Source organism: Echeneis naucrates, chromosome 10 (assembly GCF_900963305.1).
Source record: "Echeneis naucrates chromosome 10, fEcheNa1.1, whole genome shotgun sequence".
NCBI lineage: Eukaryota > Metazoa > Chordata > Actinopteri > Carangiformes > Echeneidae > Echeneis > Echeneis naucrates.
In genome coordinates this window covers 884,518-898,255 of record NC_042520.1, presented here as the reverse complement: position 1 = coordinate 898,255, position 13,738 = coordinate 884,518, and the positions used below count along the sequence as shown (strand labels likewise).

General features: G+C 43.5%; 1 protein-coding gene across 1 annotated transcript in view; it reads left to right on the top strand.

Annotated features, from left to right (window-relative positions):
- glra1 (glycine receptor, alpha 1) overlaps positions 1-13,738 on the top strand; it is a 65,249-nt gene that overhangs the window by 13,495 nt on the left and 38,016 nt on the right. Inside the window, exon 2 of the mRNA XM_029513076.1 lies at positions 1,419-1,543. Within this exon, the coding sequence (XP_029368936.1) occupies positions 1,419-1,543 (125 nt within the window). The remainder of the gene's footprint in view (positions 1-1,418; positions 1,544-13,738) is intronic.

Sequence of the window (13,738 nt, the reverse complement as noted above, 5' to 3'; positions counted from 1 at the left end):
TACTGCGAAGTGCAACTTTGCAAAGATTTGCAAACTTGCGGTAATTCGAAGGGCCGCTGTTCTTGGTTTAAAAGGGTTAACGAGGTAAAGTAGTCAACTGTGCAAATACGGCGGCCTGATTGTAAAATCAATGTGGCACTCAGCAGGGCACGCTGCTGGTTAAGTGAATTAGAGCATTACTTTGAAAAACCGCCATGTGGAATAACCGGTGATGCATTAAAGTCCCGTCAGAACGGACTGTAAAAGTTCACTTTTAATTATTCACTTTTTAATCAACTTAGATGAAACCAAATGAAATTGCCAGTAAATGAGGATAAATGGACGGACAGGTCCTGTCTTTTGCCAAGTGCATGCTGGGAACACAAAGGGATTTTATCTCAACATACAATTAGACTTCAATATATCGCCGACATGTAGATTTTTGGTTACAGTAAATCTGAGCAAGCTTTATTTATTTTAATTATTTTATTATTAAACTTTATTTAAGTTAATTGAATATGTTCCGAAAACAGAAAGTAAACTCACTGCAGTGGAAAAATAAAGTGAAAACTAATTTAGGCTTTTTCAAGAAATCCAGACTGATGACTCGACAGACAGGAGCTGCAGAAACACAAACCGAGGTCCTGCTGCATCTCACTTTTCTGTGTCAGAATGTTTTTGGGCTTTTTGGGAATATTAAGTTTAATATGAAAAACACAGAGGGTTTATTCTCCCCAATCAAATCCCCCAAACACTCATAACGTTTCACATCAGGGTCTCAAATATGGAGCAAACAAAACTGCTCAGGAGACGATGAAGGAGAAAAGAGAACTCAGTTTATTAAAAGACAAGTTGATTTATTTTTCTAAGAGTGTCTCTCTAAAACAAGAACTTTATCATATTTATAAAATATGATAAAATATTTCACTGTTATCTTTATGATTTATTAGAATTACATTTTCATAAGAGATATTAACCATGCTGGTCTCGGTGACTGAGCAGAATTGTTTGGACTTTTCTGGCTTACAGTGTTTTTATCGCCAAAAATCTAGAGAAGCCTTTAAGTTGCTCTAAAAGGATTTTAAAAGCAGCTATACTCCGTAATGTTTGAATGTGATTGGATCAGGGATGCTGAGGAGGATTCAGTCAGTCAGGGATTCAGATGTGGACTTCAGCGGTCCGACCAGTTTCCAGGAGTTCTGGTGTCACTGAGATGAATTTCAATGTCGCGTTCTCGGCTTTATGTTTTCTTTCTGACCTTTTGTCTTTTCTTCCTGAGTTTTTGAACGCTGTCGGGTGGCTGATGAACGGCTGAACAATTCACACCAAAAATCCTGATTTATTGTCTTTCTCCCTTTCAGAACTTCTTCATCGTCTCAACACCCTTCTTCTTTTTTGCAACATCCCTCTAACCAATTATTTTGTCTTCTTTCTTCCAGCTTGGCGGCGTCCAAGGAGGCCGCAGCGAGAAAAGCCGCCTCGCCGATGCCGCCCTCCGAGTTCCTGGACAAACTCATGGGCAAAGTGTCGGGTTACGACGCCAGGATCCGACCCAATTTCAAAGGTAGGCGTCGCCACCAAGACTCAGTCGGATAAGACGGGAATGTAGCCAAACGTGATCCCGAAAAGACCTGCCAATGTTTTTGTCTGCAGTTCATTTTTTTTCCTGAAGTATTTAGTCGAGATTATCTCCCACAAAAGGTTTGTATTTTTTTTTTTTTTTTTTAAACAGAAGAAGAAGAAACATTCATACTTAAGAATCTGTTGCTGTTTAATCATATCAAATGATGATTCTTGGTTGTTCTCAATCTGTCAATCTCTTTTATTTGCCCTTTGCAGTGTGGAACAGAGGTAATTCTGCTCTGTGCTAAAGACAGATCTAGTCTTTTTCAGGAGTTTGATCCCAAACTCCCAGTTTGTTCCCTGCCCCCCACCCCATCCCCACCCCGAGATAATCAACCTGAACTCTGAATGATCTTTAGTTATCATGGTGCTAGTTGGCTACATTCCTTGGTATCCACACAGTATCCTGAGTGCTTGTTTTGGTGGTCAAGGTAATGTGCCTCTCTCCCACAAGCGTGCTGCTAATCATGACTACAAAGATGATGATGGTGATGATGGTGATGATGTACATTTAGTGACCTCTCCCTGAATGGAAGCCCTCATAAAGACACATGTCAGAGGTTTCTCTATCAATCTTCCCAGTCTGGACCTTTAATGAGTTGGAAATTGGCCTGAGTTTCACTTTTCGCGTTTTTCACGACAAACTGATCAAAGAGGGTAAAATGTGACACTCGAGCCTTGTTGCATGTTTAATAACGCCATAACTAAGGCTTCCAGAATGGATGCGAGTAATTTCTACTGACTTCGTCGGGCCATTTGTGTATTCTGAGTGTACAAAATATTGATAGCCTTGTCACATGATGATTAGCTATTCCAGAACATTTCCTTCATATTTCTCTAAATATAAATAAGCGGTAGCTGCAGGTGCTTCATCCTGTTCAGGCCGCAGCAGCAGTTTTATCAAAGTCAGAGCAGTGATATCTGTGAGCTCCCTCAAATGGCTCAATGTCTGAATTCTATCTGATCGGCTGCAAGCAAAGAGCCAAAACGACGGCATTCCAAATTTAATGTTTGTGTTGTTCTATTTATTCTCCACTCTGATACACTGCTGGTCTGATTTTGGTAAATTCAAGTCTCCATCATGGAGAGTTAGAAGCTCTGGGTCTGATCTGATTGGCTCGATCCCACCTGCAGGCCAAATTAAAAGGTGTGTTAGTATTTTGTACACGGGACACACAGGTAAACGGTCTGAATGCTGCCATGGAGCTTTTCTCTTCCTTTCCTTTGCTGAGCCCATAAAGGTGATCTTTGTAAGTGGGATATCTCAGCTCATGCGAGGCAGACCTGGGAGGGGCGGAGGGTTTTTACCGTGACTAAGTGTGTGTTATTAAACCTGCCACGCTGGCAAAACAGCCGAAACCGCTCGTCCTTCCTGACTCGGGTATTTTTATTTTATTTTTTGAGTGAAGACATTTCGATTTTTATTCGTTTTTTTTATTTGTTCATTTATTAATTTGATTCCTCCTCAGCTCTCGTTGGCAACAACCCAGCCTGATTTACTGACTCTAGTGCTGCACTGACCTTTACCAATCAGGATTTAAACAGGGCGACGTGACAGTTATTTGAATTTATAGCTCTTATGTTTTTTCCCTTCTTCTAATGTGATGTAATAAAAAAAGTTAAATGCACAAAGTACCTTCTTAGACACGCAGAGAATAGAAATATGAAACCAGTGACCAAAACACAGAGAATTAAATTTAGAGGGTTAAAAATGAAACAAAACACGAGTAGTTTATCTTCCTTTCAAAGACCAGGCTGAGGGGGAATCTGTGACGAAGAGGAGGGTCGCTCTTTTATGTAATCTGCTCAGCTAATTGTGTCAGAGGCCATTGTTAACACTCAAGGCGTTTTGTGAATTCCCCGAGACTGTGATGGCTGTCAGGTCGACGGAGTGGCAGAGCGAGAGCTTGCCGAGCTGCTCATTCATGCAGCTTCTCTTTTTTCTGTGTGTCCTACCAGCTAATGAGAGAAGAAGACAGCTTTAACATGTTAGTGGAAAAACAACAGGGCCAACAACAATAAAAATAATAATTATTATCATTATTACCACAGTCATGGGAATAATGTTAACAGTTACAGCGTCTGAATTGAAATTGAGCTTTTTGTCACCTGTACTTTGCACTGAATCTGAGTAAATATCAGAATGTGTTTCATTGAAATAAAAACTATAAAAAAAAAATTTCAGTAACGCAGTTTTAATGCTTCAAGTATTCATAACGACAGTTTGCACTGAAACATCGACTGGTTTTATTAAAAACTTTAGTTAGCCAGAACAGAGTCTCGAATATGAAAGGTTAGCGACCGAGCTAGTTAGCTAAGCAGCCTGCTTATGTGTTAGCGAAGGACCTAAACCGCTAGGAAGTAAATCAGCTCTTTTAGCTGAAGCTGCATAACACTGGAAAAAGTGGAAGCTACGCTAACTTAGCCCTCATACGGAGAAGGTAAAAACTGCTAGTTCTCTCTGCACTGAGCGCAGCGGCCTAGTCGCTAAGAAGGCAGTTTGTTTGGTAGCTGGTAGGCTCAGCTAGTAGGTAAAGACATCACTTTGGCAAGCTAGCTAAGTGAACCAACAGCAGGAGCTTTGCTTTGTCACAGAAGATTATCACAGAAGGAAACACGTTAGCAGCGTAAAAGTGCAGCTATTTCATCATCGCACATCAAATTAACACCAGCGCTGCTAATTTAGCCGTGCAGTAAACAGTGGATGGAGGCCGGGGGGGTTAACAATGGAGGCAAGTCCAGAGAGTTGGCCTGGAGCGTGGAATGTGCCAGCTAAGAGGAAGTGAGGCTGATCCCGGCTGCCGGTCCGCTCCGAGCTTCCGATTGATTTAGCAGGTTCCTCCATCGGAGAGCGAGCAGAGCAAACTCTCCTGACACATTTAGGACAAACCATTTATAATCCATGAGTCCATCCTTTCTCTCATCCTGCTTTCTCATTCTTTCATTAGTGCCCCCCCCCCCCCCCCCCCACTCCATTCTTCTCTCCTACATTCATCGTTCTGATCTTTCTTTGTTTTATTTCTTGCCTGTTTCATTTATTCATGTATTTATTCATCCCTCGTCTTTCCTTTATCAGCGTCCTTTCTTTAATTGTTCTTTCCTCTTCTTTTTCTTTGCACGACGTCCATCCTTCATCTCCGTAATGTGTGGGTGAAAGATAAGGTCACTAATACAGCGGCCACCTCCTTCCCTCCCTCCCTCCGAGACCTCTCCTGTATCCGAGTCTTGTTTACGGATTCCGCTGATTCTTGAAACAAACTGAATTCCTCTGACCTGGTTAACTCAACGGCAGCCTTTCTGATTCTCTCGCCGTCGGTAATGAAGGCCCACATGGCAGCACGCTGATAAGTGTGTGTGTGTGTGCGTGCGTGCATGCATGACTACAGCTGCGCCCCCCCCCCCCCCCCCCCCCTCTCCGCCATAACCTTGTCCTTCCTCATCACTCAAGCTGAGTGGCAGCATTGCCGAGGGCTGCAGAACGAGCTTCTGGTTTTAAGCTCAACCAGAAAGAGTTGGCCATCTACCACCGCCGATACTTAACCCCGCCACCACCCGCTTCCATCTTCGTCGCCACAGGATGGGAATCTGTGTCGAGGGGCTTCGAATTCCACGTCACCGAGTTTAGTTTTTTTTTTTTTTCTGAGTTACTGCGTCAGGTGTTCGCTCAGTTTGGTATCATTCAGTGCAGAATCCTTCCCAGCTGCCTGTTGGGAAAAGCTCCGCCCTTCTCACGTCCCAGTGATGAGTGGAAAAGTGGGAGAACCTGAGCAGAAGTAAATAAATGAGAATGTACAGGAGGATATTTACATGTTCGCCCTTCCTCCTTTTCCCTCCACTCTTTCCTCTTTCTCTCCTTCACAGCTGGATTACTTGTTACTGCCCAACACTGCACACTCTGTACTGCACTTCATTCTGCCCTTCCACCCTGCTCCTCCATGTTCCTCCTTTTCTCCTTGCCAGGGTTGAACGTGCCGAAGCGGGACTGTAGTTATTAGTTGTCGGAGCTTGACGTTCATTTGGTGTTATCAGCACTTGTTTAATGGCTACTTAATGGGATTAATGGGCATAAGGTAATGAGCATGGGATGGAGGAACGGCTGCGGGGGCTGGAAAAAATGGATGAGTGCGGGAGGAGAGATGCAGAGTGAGGGACCAGAGAAGGAAGGAAGGGAAGAGGGAGGAAAGGTAGCAGTGCAAAATGTCTTGCCGACTTGGACGGATTTGCTTACGATGGGAGATTGGAGGGAACTGCAGATGGCAAAAGTGCAACTCGGAGTGTTCGCCTGCAAACACAGAATGTTTTCCACGAGCTTAGCGGCAGGATTGTGATGCTAACACGGTTCCCGCTGGGCCTCCGTGCTGCTCCATTTGCAGCTGATAAAAATAAGCAGCTTGGAGATACAGACATTATAAAAACACGACTCCCACCTCACCTTACGTTTTTTTTTTTTTTTTTTTTTTTTTTTTTTTTTTTTTTTTCGGAAAAGGCGGCGGTCTGCAGGTCCTCGCTCCGAAGAAGGTCTCGTGGCTCTTTTAGTATTCTCAGGAACAGCCCCATCCTTTCCATGCAAGGAAATTTGGATGGAGACTATATTGAACAGAGTGAATTTCAGAGGTGACTCCTTTGAATTGTGACAAAAATATCGATCCTGCTTAAACATCTACTGGGAGGAGGGGGAACGGGAAGGGCAGCACAGAGAGGAATACTGAAATGGGCAAAAGGCAGCCAAATGTACGAGAGCGCTCATGACAGCCTGGAAGGGAGACTGATCCGGGGGTGGGGCAGTGTTGATTCTGACTGAGCTGAAAGCAGCAGATTGAATCTCACATTACCTTGAAAGAGAAACCATCAAGCTGCTAATTAGAGCTCAGTCAAATGAGCCGTGTCCTCAGAGTGGAAGAACTTCACGTCTCTTCGGTCACAGTTTTCTCTAAATACCTCACATCATCATTGTTTGATTTAAAGATAGCGGAGAAGCCTGGACTCTGTAGCTGGAGGCCCTGATAACCTAATGTGGATGTGCAAGACGAGTCCATGGCCACATTACTCCGCTTTCCTCCCTCCGTAGCCCGCTGGGCCGGAGCTAATAAGTTTATAAGGAAGGGATTACTGCTTTATAAAAAGTCATTTGGTTCTCCCGAGGAATCCCATCACACCTCTAATTACCAGCCTGAGAAAACGAGGTTGGATCCCAGTGAGTCGGTGGAAAAGGCCTGATGGAGAGCTCGTTTACTGCTGTGGCGCCGTCGCAAAGGCGTCGAGCTTCCGTTTTCAGCCCCAACAGAGCAGAGGCGTGTAATCGTCAGCCAGGAGTCCACCGACAGAGAGGGAGAATCCCCGCTCTCGTTTACCCAAAAGCACCTTTGTTTTCCAACACAGAGGCAGATTTTTATTGTTTTCATTTTTATTGGCTCTACACCTCCATTACGAATCCAGAAGAATTGATTCAGCACAGTGTGAGTAATTAGCTCACATTATGAGAGCCCCACTGCCTCCAAAAAGCAGAGCCCAAAAACCAGAGCTGCCGTGGTTTTAATGCCGGATCAGGTGCTCAGATGTTGGACAGGCTGCCGGGCCGTGGGGCTAAGCCCGGGTTTAAGCCCTGACACAGAGAGATTGCCATACGCAGAGGAGGGAGGAAAAAATTGCCTTCCATGGATTCAGGCAGATTATAGAGTTTAAGTCACCTGTCTACAACAGTTCATGGTCACGACGAATACGTTCCATCTATCTTAGGAACCATTTCGCTCTTTTCTTTCTTTCTTTTTTTTTTTTGCTCGGCTGACAATGACAGATTACGTTATCGCTCCCAGACTTCTCCTCAGCAGAGTCGTCATCCCTCACAATGGCAGTTGTCAAGTACAGCAAAGCAGGCTGGCCCCACTTTACTCGGTTCAGCGGTGTTTCGGAGCCTAAAAATAGGACATGGACCAACATGAGAGACACAGAAACTTCACATGTGGCATCTGGAGCTCGTCCGGAGAATCACATCACATCATTTCCATTAAATGTTTGGAGCTGTGCACTGACTGACCTTCACAGGGGGATGTTTGATTCAGGAGAAAGATGGAGGGTGATGGGGCCATTTTATTTAATGACCTTCAGGGGGCGACTCCACTGGCTATAAGAGAAGTCAGACTGCATGTAGGGGGCGGGGCTACTCAAAAACCGATGTGTGATGTCACAGTGGGTTTGTCATTCTAGCTGCCAATCCAGAGGACAGTAAAACTTTTTCTCTTTGCTTCTTGTACTTGAACTTCCTGCCTTTGTCGAGCCGACACTAACTTGTCCTTGTCAAAGAGAAACAATGAACAGTTTGGCCTTAGCGACATTAACAGGACATTTCCCCTTTTATAAATCAAGTCCCTCCGCAGACGAAGACTTCCCTTTTTGGTGGTATGACTGAAATTATGTGGCCCTTTGGAAGAGGTTGAGGATGTACATTTTTGGGGGGGTGGAAGTAGAGCCTTTTGTCATTCTGATGGGCTCCATTTCAGCCAAATGACTTCAAATTAATGGCGCCCATTTGTGGAGAAAAAAAAGGTTTCATTTCAGATTTGGAGATCATTTATCCGTTCCTGTGGGGTTACAGCTCCATTTCTGTGACTCAGAGACAAATTGTTTTAACGGGCAGATAGTCCATCATTCTGGCATATGCAACTCACCACCAACCTGTTGCCCAAAAGAAAAGTAATGAAATAAAAAAAGAGAGAGCGAATTTCCTCCCAAAGATCAAATCAGGCAAAGACAAAAAAAAGAAAAGAAAGAAACTCTAAACGAAGCCAGTTTGACATGTAGTCTTTGCATCTCCCGCCCTCCTCCTCTTCCTCCTCTTTCTCTCTGGCCTCTTGCATCTCCTGTAGTGCATTTTGCTAGTCTGACTTCAGCTCCTCTGACAGAACTGCATTGCAACCCTCCTCCTCCTCCTCCTCCTCCTCTTCATCTCAGTGCATCGCCTCTCCTCTCCTGCCCGCTGCAGTATGGCAGTAGATTGTTCCTCTACAGACTCATGCATCCCTCCTTCCTGCTATTGCCTTCACAGTATGTTGCCCCTCTCCTCCCCCGCCCCTCCCTGAGTCTCCCACACTGCCATACACTCTCCCCCGCTGAGCGTTGGCAGCAGAGCGACACCTTAGATAATCGAGCCTTGCTGTCTTGTTCGCTCCTTGATAGAAAAGCGGTTGTTTTCCTTAACGAGGACAAACAACGTATAGTTAATAACGTGATGTTAGAATTTGCTGTGTTTAATTCTGATCTTTTTTTTATTAGACCCCAAAGGCTCCAAAAATGAAGCTACTCACAAGAAAGGTACTTTCTTTTTCTTTTACCCTCTTTTTCATTTTTCTTCCTCTTTCTTCTTCTCTTCCCTGACCATGGTTTGTGTTTGTCAATCACTCACGCAACAAAACGAGGCATTTTCCAACTGTTGAGAAAAACCTGGGAGCATCCAGGAAATGCCTGTCTGGAATATACAGACTGTTGTGTGTTCTTCTAGTTGTTTTCACTGTCTGCAGAACTTTTGGTGCAATTTGGCAAATAGTTTTTCATCATATTTAAATTTCATTGATTGTTGATGACAGATTTTTTTTTTTGTCTCATTAACGCCTCATACAGATATTTGATTCTGTTTTAGTTCTAAAGAATCTTCCGAGCTGAACATTTATCCTGATGCACCTGAAGCTACTGACGGTTTTATACAGTGTAGTGGAAAAATACAGAAACTGTACTTTAGTTTTGTGAGGTGAAGTCAACATAATGTGTGCATACATATATATGTTGTTGTTCTAATGTAGAAGATTACAGTGAAGTAAAATGTGTTATTGTAAATATAGTAAAATTCAGATGAATAGAGTTTAGTGTGATAATTAATAGGACTTTCACACAAAACAGCAGAATAAGATCCAGTTTACTGTAGCACAGTATATTATAGTGCCATCGATTGTGTGGTAGCATTGTGTTACATCACACACTGCAATACTGGACATTAAAATAAAATAACATTATTGTGTGGAATTACGAGGAAAAACCTTGTGAAGTACACTTCAGTAATCTATAATTCAGTCAGACTATAATGTGTTATAACAGGACAGTGTCTCTCAATAATACAGTTTAGTGTGTACCATAAATTACATCTAATATGGAATATTTCAGGGTCATATTTTACTGCATGGTATCATGAATTATAGACTTTTAGGATAGTTTTATCTGTAAAAAGACTGCTTTATTCTGTTGTCAAAGAGTAGACTGCTGCAGTAGATTATGAGTTCAGTCTCTCTGTCTCTGTCTTCACATGCTAACGCTCGTAGCTCCTCAGAAACTTTTAATGTGGCTCAGTCATATTTTTATGTAAATTAAAAAAACCCAGACAGACACACAACAGTCCAGGACTCTGCAGATGGTTGTATTGTTTCCTGAAACATCTTCAGACTGTCTGAAGATGATTAAAGCGTTGAGCCCACAGAGATGCAGATCTGGTCCTGCGTCCGATTCCACCAGTTCAACCAACACAAACCCCAATTAGGTCCGAGGCTGAGCTCAGTAACGTACAAACACACCCACAGCTAATAATCTAATAACTCATTTTAATGTTCAAACAGGAAGTGGAGAAGTTCAGAGGCGTGTTAGAAAGGACAGGAAGTCAAACCTCAGCTCATGATGAGGAATTAACTGGAAATAGCAAAACACATAGTGATTAACTTTAGTTTGGTTATAATTAAACTTTAGCAAATAACTATAACTCTCTGCACTTCATCCAGAGTTTGTTCCCCGCCAGTTTAATTAACTAATACATCAGACTTCAATTCAAATACAAACGTTTATTAACACACATCCAACCTCCGACGTCAGGAAAAGTAAAATAAAACAGTCCTCGTTCAGAGGCCACGTCCCTCACAGGACCTGGTCCCTTCTAGACCATCTGATCTGATCTTCATCACTTTGTAAGGTTTTAAGGCCCTTAATTTGGAAAACAAAAGCTGAATCTGCAGTTTAGAATGAATAAATACTGAGTTGGCACCATTATTGGAACGCCATGAATCATGAGATATGCTGAGCTCTTAGAATCCAGGAAAAGGGAAATGAGACACAGCTGATATTGATGAAAAACATTAAAACAGATATAATCCTGAACACACAAACACAATGATATACAGGAATTAATACACAAACAGCTTCAAATGAAATTCACTTGGTTTACTGAAGCTGCTTTCGAGATTTGACCTGGTTACAGTTCTGAGTGGCACGGTGACGCAGTGGTTAGTCCTGTGGCCTCACAGCGTGGGGGTTGTGAATTCGAACGCCGCCTTTCTTGTTTGTGTTTAGTTCTGGACTTTGTTGGTCGGCTCCAGTCGCTGTGCTGCGCGATGTCTTGGATCGCTTTAGCGTGGTGATAGCACGTAAACAATGAGCTCAGTCAGCTCAACACGTTTTATCATCATCATCATCTGACAGTTTATGAAAAGGATGAAGATGAAAGCTCAAGATATGAGAGAAACTTCCCTTTTCTCCAATCTTTCGCTCGTGAAGATGTTTTCTCACAGCTGCAGGTTCGTCTTTTTAATCATCTTCGGTGGAAAACACAGAAACAGGAAGGGAGGAAGTGAAGGCATCTGAGGAACGGAGACGGGGTAGTGAAGAAAAAGGAGAAATTAAATTGTAAATGAGGAAAGGAAGAAAAACGTCAGCAGGCAAAACAAAAGGGAGCAGATGAAATTAAGGACAGAGGACAGAGGAGAGGAAGGGCAGGACGAGGAAAGGAACCGAGAGGATGAGGAAGGGGGAATCCAGTCAGCCGGTCAGCGGCCCGGAGCTTCGCCTCCTGATTGGAGGCTCCACTCGGCTCCTTCTGTCGCAGGATGTTCAGCTCATATTACACACAACTCACCTCCTCGCTCCGGCGCTTTATGCAGATTAATGCGAGGCCACGGGATATTTGTCTGCTCACAGACTCCGGGCTCTCCGTCCCCCTCGGAGCCGCCGAGGAGGCCCCTGGATTCAATCTGTCTCTGTAGATTTATCCTCTTCCTGCCGCCTGCTTTCATGGAGGACGGCTTGGTAATGTGATTGCACAGAGCTTCATAGAGGTGACACTTTAATGTGACGACTGCAGGTCGGAGCATATTGCAGTTATTTTACTATTTTATTGAGAAGGAGGAAAAAAATGCTGCTATGTAAATTTATGCTTATCCAAGTGGCCTGTCTGGAGGAGAACACCTTTATAATGTGATTGCTCTGCGCTGCAGAAAGCTAACACTGCAGAATGATCACTGCAGGCTGCAGCTCACTGTGCCTCAGCGAGCGCAGAGCACAGATTAATGTCCGCACAAGTGGCCTATTTTAGAGATATAATACGGCTGCACTGCCGTTTAGGAAAGGAAACACCAAGAAAGCCTCACAGTTCATGACAAAACATGGCCGCCCATTTCTGTGGTGGCAGTCGGGACGGAGAAAAAGATTGAAAAAGGAAAGCAATGACGCTTCATATCTTCTGTTAGAGTCCACCAGAGTCACACAATCAACCTGAACCTCCTTATTTAAATACACATAACGCACCAGGACGCTAACTGTTGAATGCTAAGGCCAACAGCTAACAGATAACCAGGTTTAATAATCCATCCAAAACTTCAAATCAGCCTTAATTTGACCTGATAGGTTTTGGTTTTATGTTTTCATAATTGAATTCAGTTTTTTTTTTTTTTTTTCATTTTAATCACATACAGGCAGAAATTATAAAAATAGAACTCCAAAAGTACAATGAGATAAAAAAAAAATGAAACTCTGAAGTGACTCGTTAACATCGACTGGAGCTGTTTCATCAGCGAGGCTGCATGAGTCAGGGATAAGGTGAGGGGGCGGAGTGTGTGTGTGTGTGTGTGTGTGTGTGTTCATCCACTAATCTCACATGACGATGTACCTTCCTCTCAAGATGATTAAAAGCATCGAGCTAACGGTAGAGCATCACGACACACCCTTAAATCACACACTGATTTATTGAGCAGATTACCATCTCGTACACACACACACACACAAAGCAAACAGGCTGTCGACACACAGTCGTTTAAACAAACATGCAAAGCACAGGAAGGATCAAACAAACACATACGCTCGTGGTCAAACACACAATTTATATTTCCATTTTTTGTAAATCACTGACGGCCTGTCACACACACACACACACACACACACACACTCCAGTGGTTTAAAGCTCCAGTTACCTCGTCTCTGTTGCCGCCATCCACCTGATATTGACTTTTGTTTTTCTGCCGGCGTTCAGCTGCCAGCCTGTCATATCTGCCCGGAGAGGCCTGGGAATTCCAGGATCACTGCCTTTTAGTTCAGCAGGGACGACTTTCCCCTCAAACTCAAACAGTTTTGATCAAAAGACGTTTTAAATGCTGTGATGTCACTCGTCGGTTTGTGAGCCTCCAGTCGGGAATCTCACTTCTCTTTGGCTCCGCCTTCTTCTCTGCTCCAAAAACCATGATGGCCGATGGACAGATTACAAACTGGAGGCTTCAAAATGGCTGCTCACTGCCTGACAGGTGATGTCACAGTGAAGTTGGTCTGGCGTTGATAGTGTGTGCCTGACTTTTGAGCTCCTTTGTTTCCAAACAAGTCACTGACAAGTATTATTCTGATGCGGCCATCTTGGATGTGACGCCATCAGAAGTCAAGACTGATAAACTTGTTTGTGGCTCCCAGATGAGTTGTGTGCGTAGCTTAATATGTATAAACAGAGCGAGTGTGTACACACACACACATACTGTAAATGCTTCCAGGCACAAATGCCAATTTTGAGTAAATATGCAAAACAAACACACACAAAAAACACACAAAGCACACAGGCTGTCGACACAAACACAGTTGTTTAAACAAACATGCAAAGAACAGGAAGGATCAAGCAAACACATGCGCTCGTGGTCAAACACACAATTTTTTTTTTTTTTTTTGTAAATCACTGACGGCCTCACACGTGCGCACGCACACACACACGCACAAGCCTCAGGTGATTCCCAGCCAGGCTGCCTTCCCTCCTTTCCTCCCTCCTTCCTCTGTCTCCTACTTTGAATACATTTCATCTCATTATAAAACTTAAACGTCCGGCGGTGGAGAGAGAGCGAATATGAACGAGGGGAAA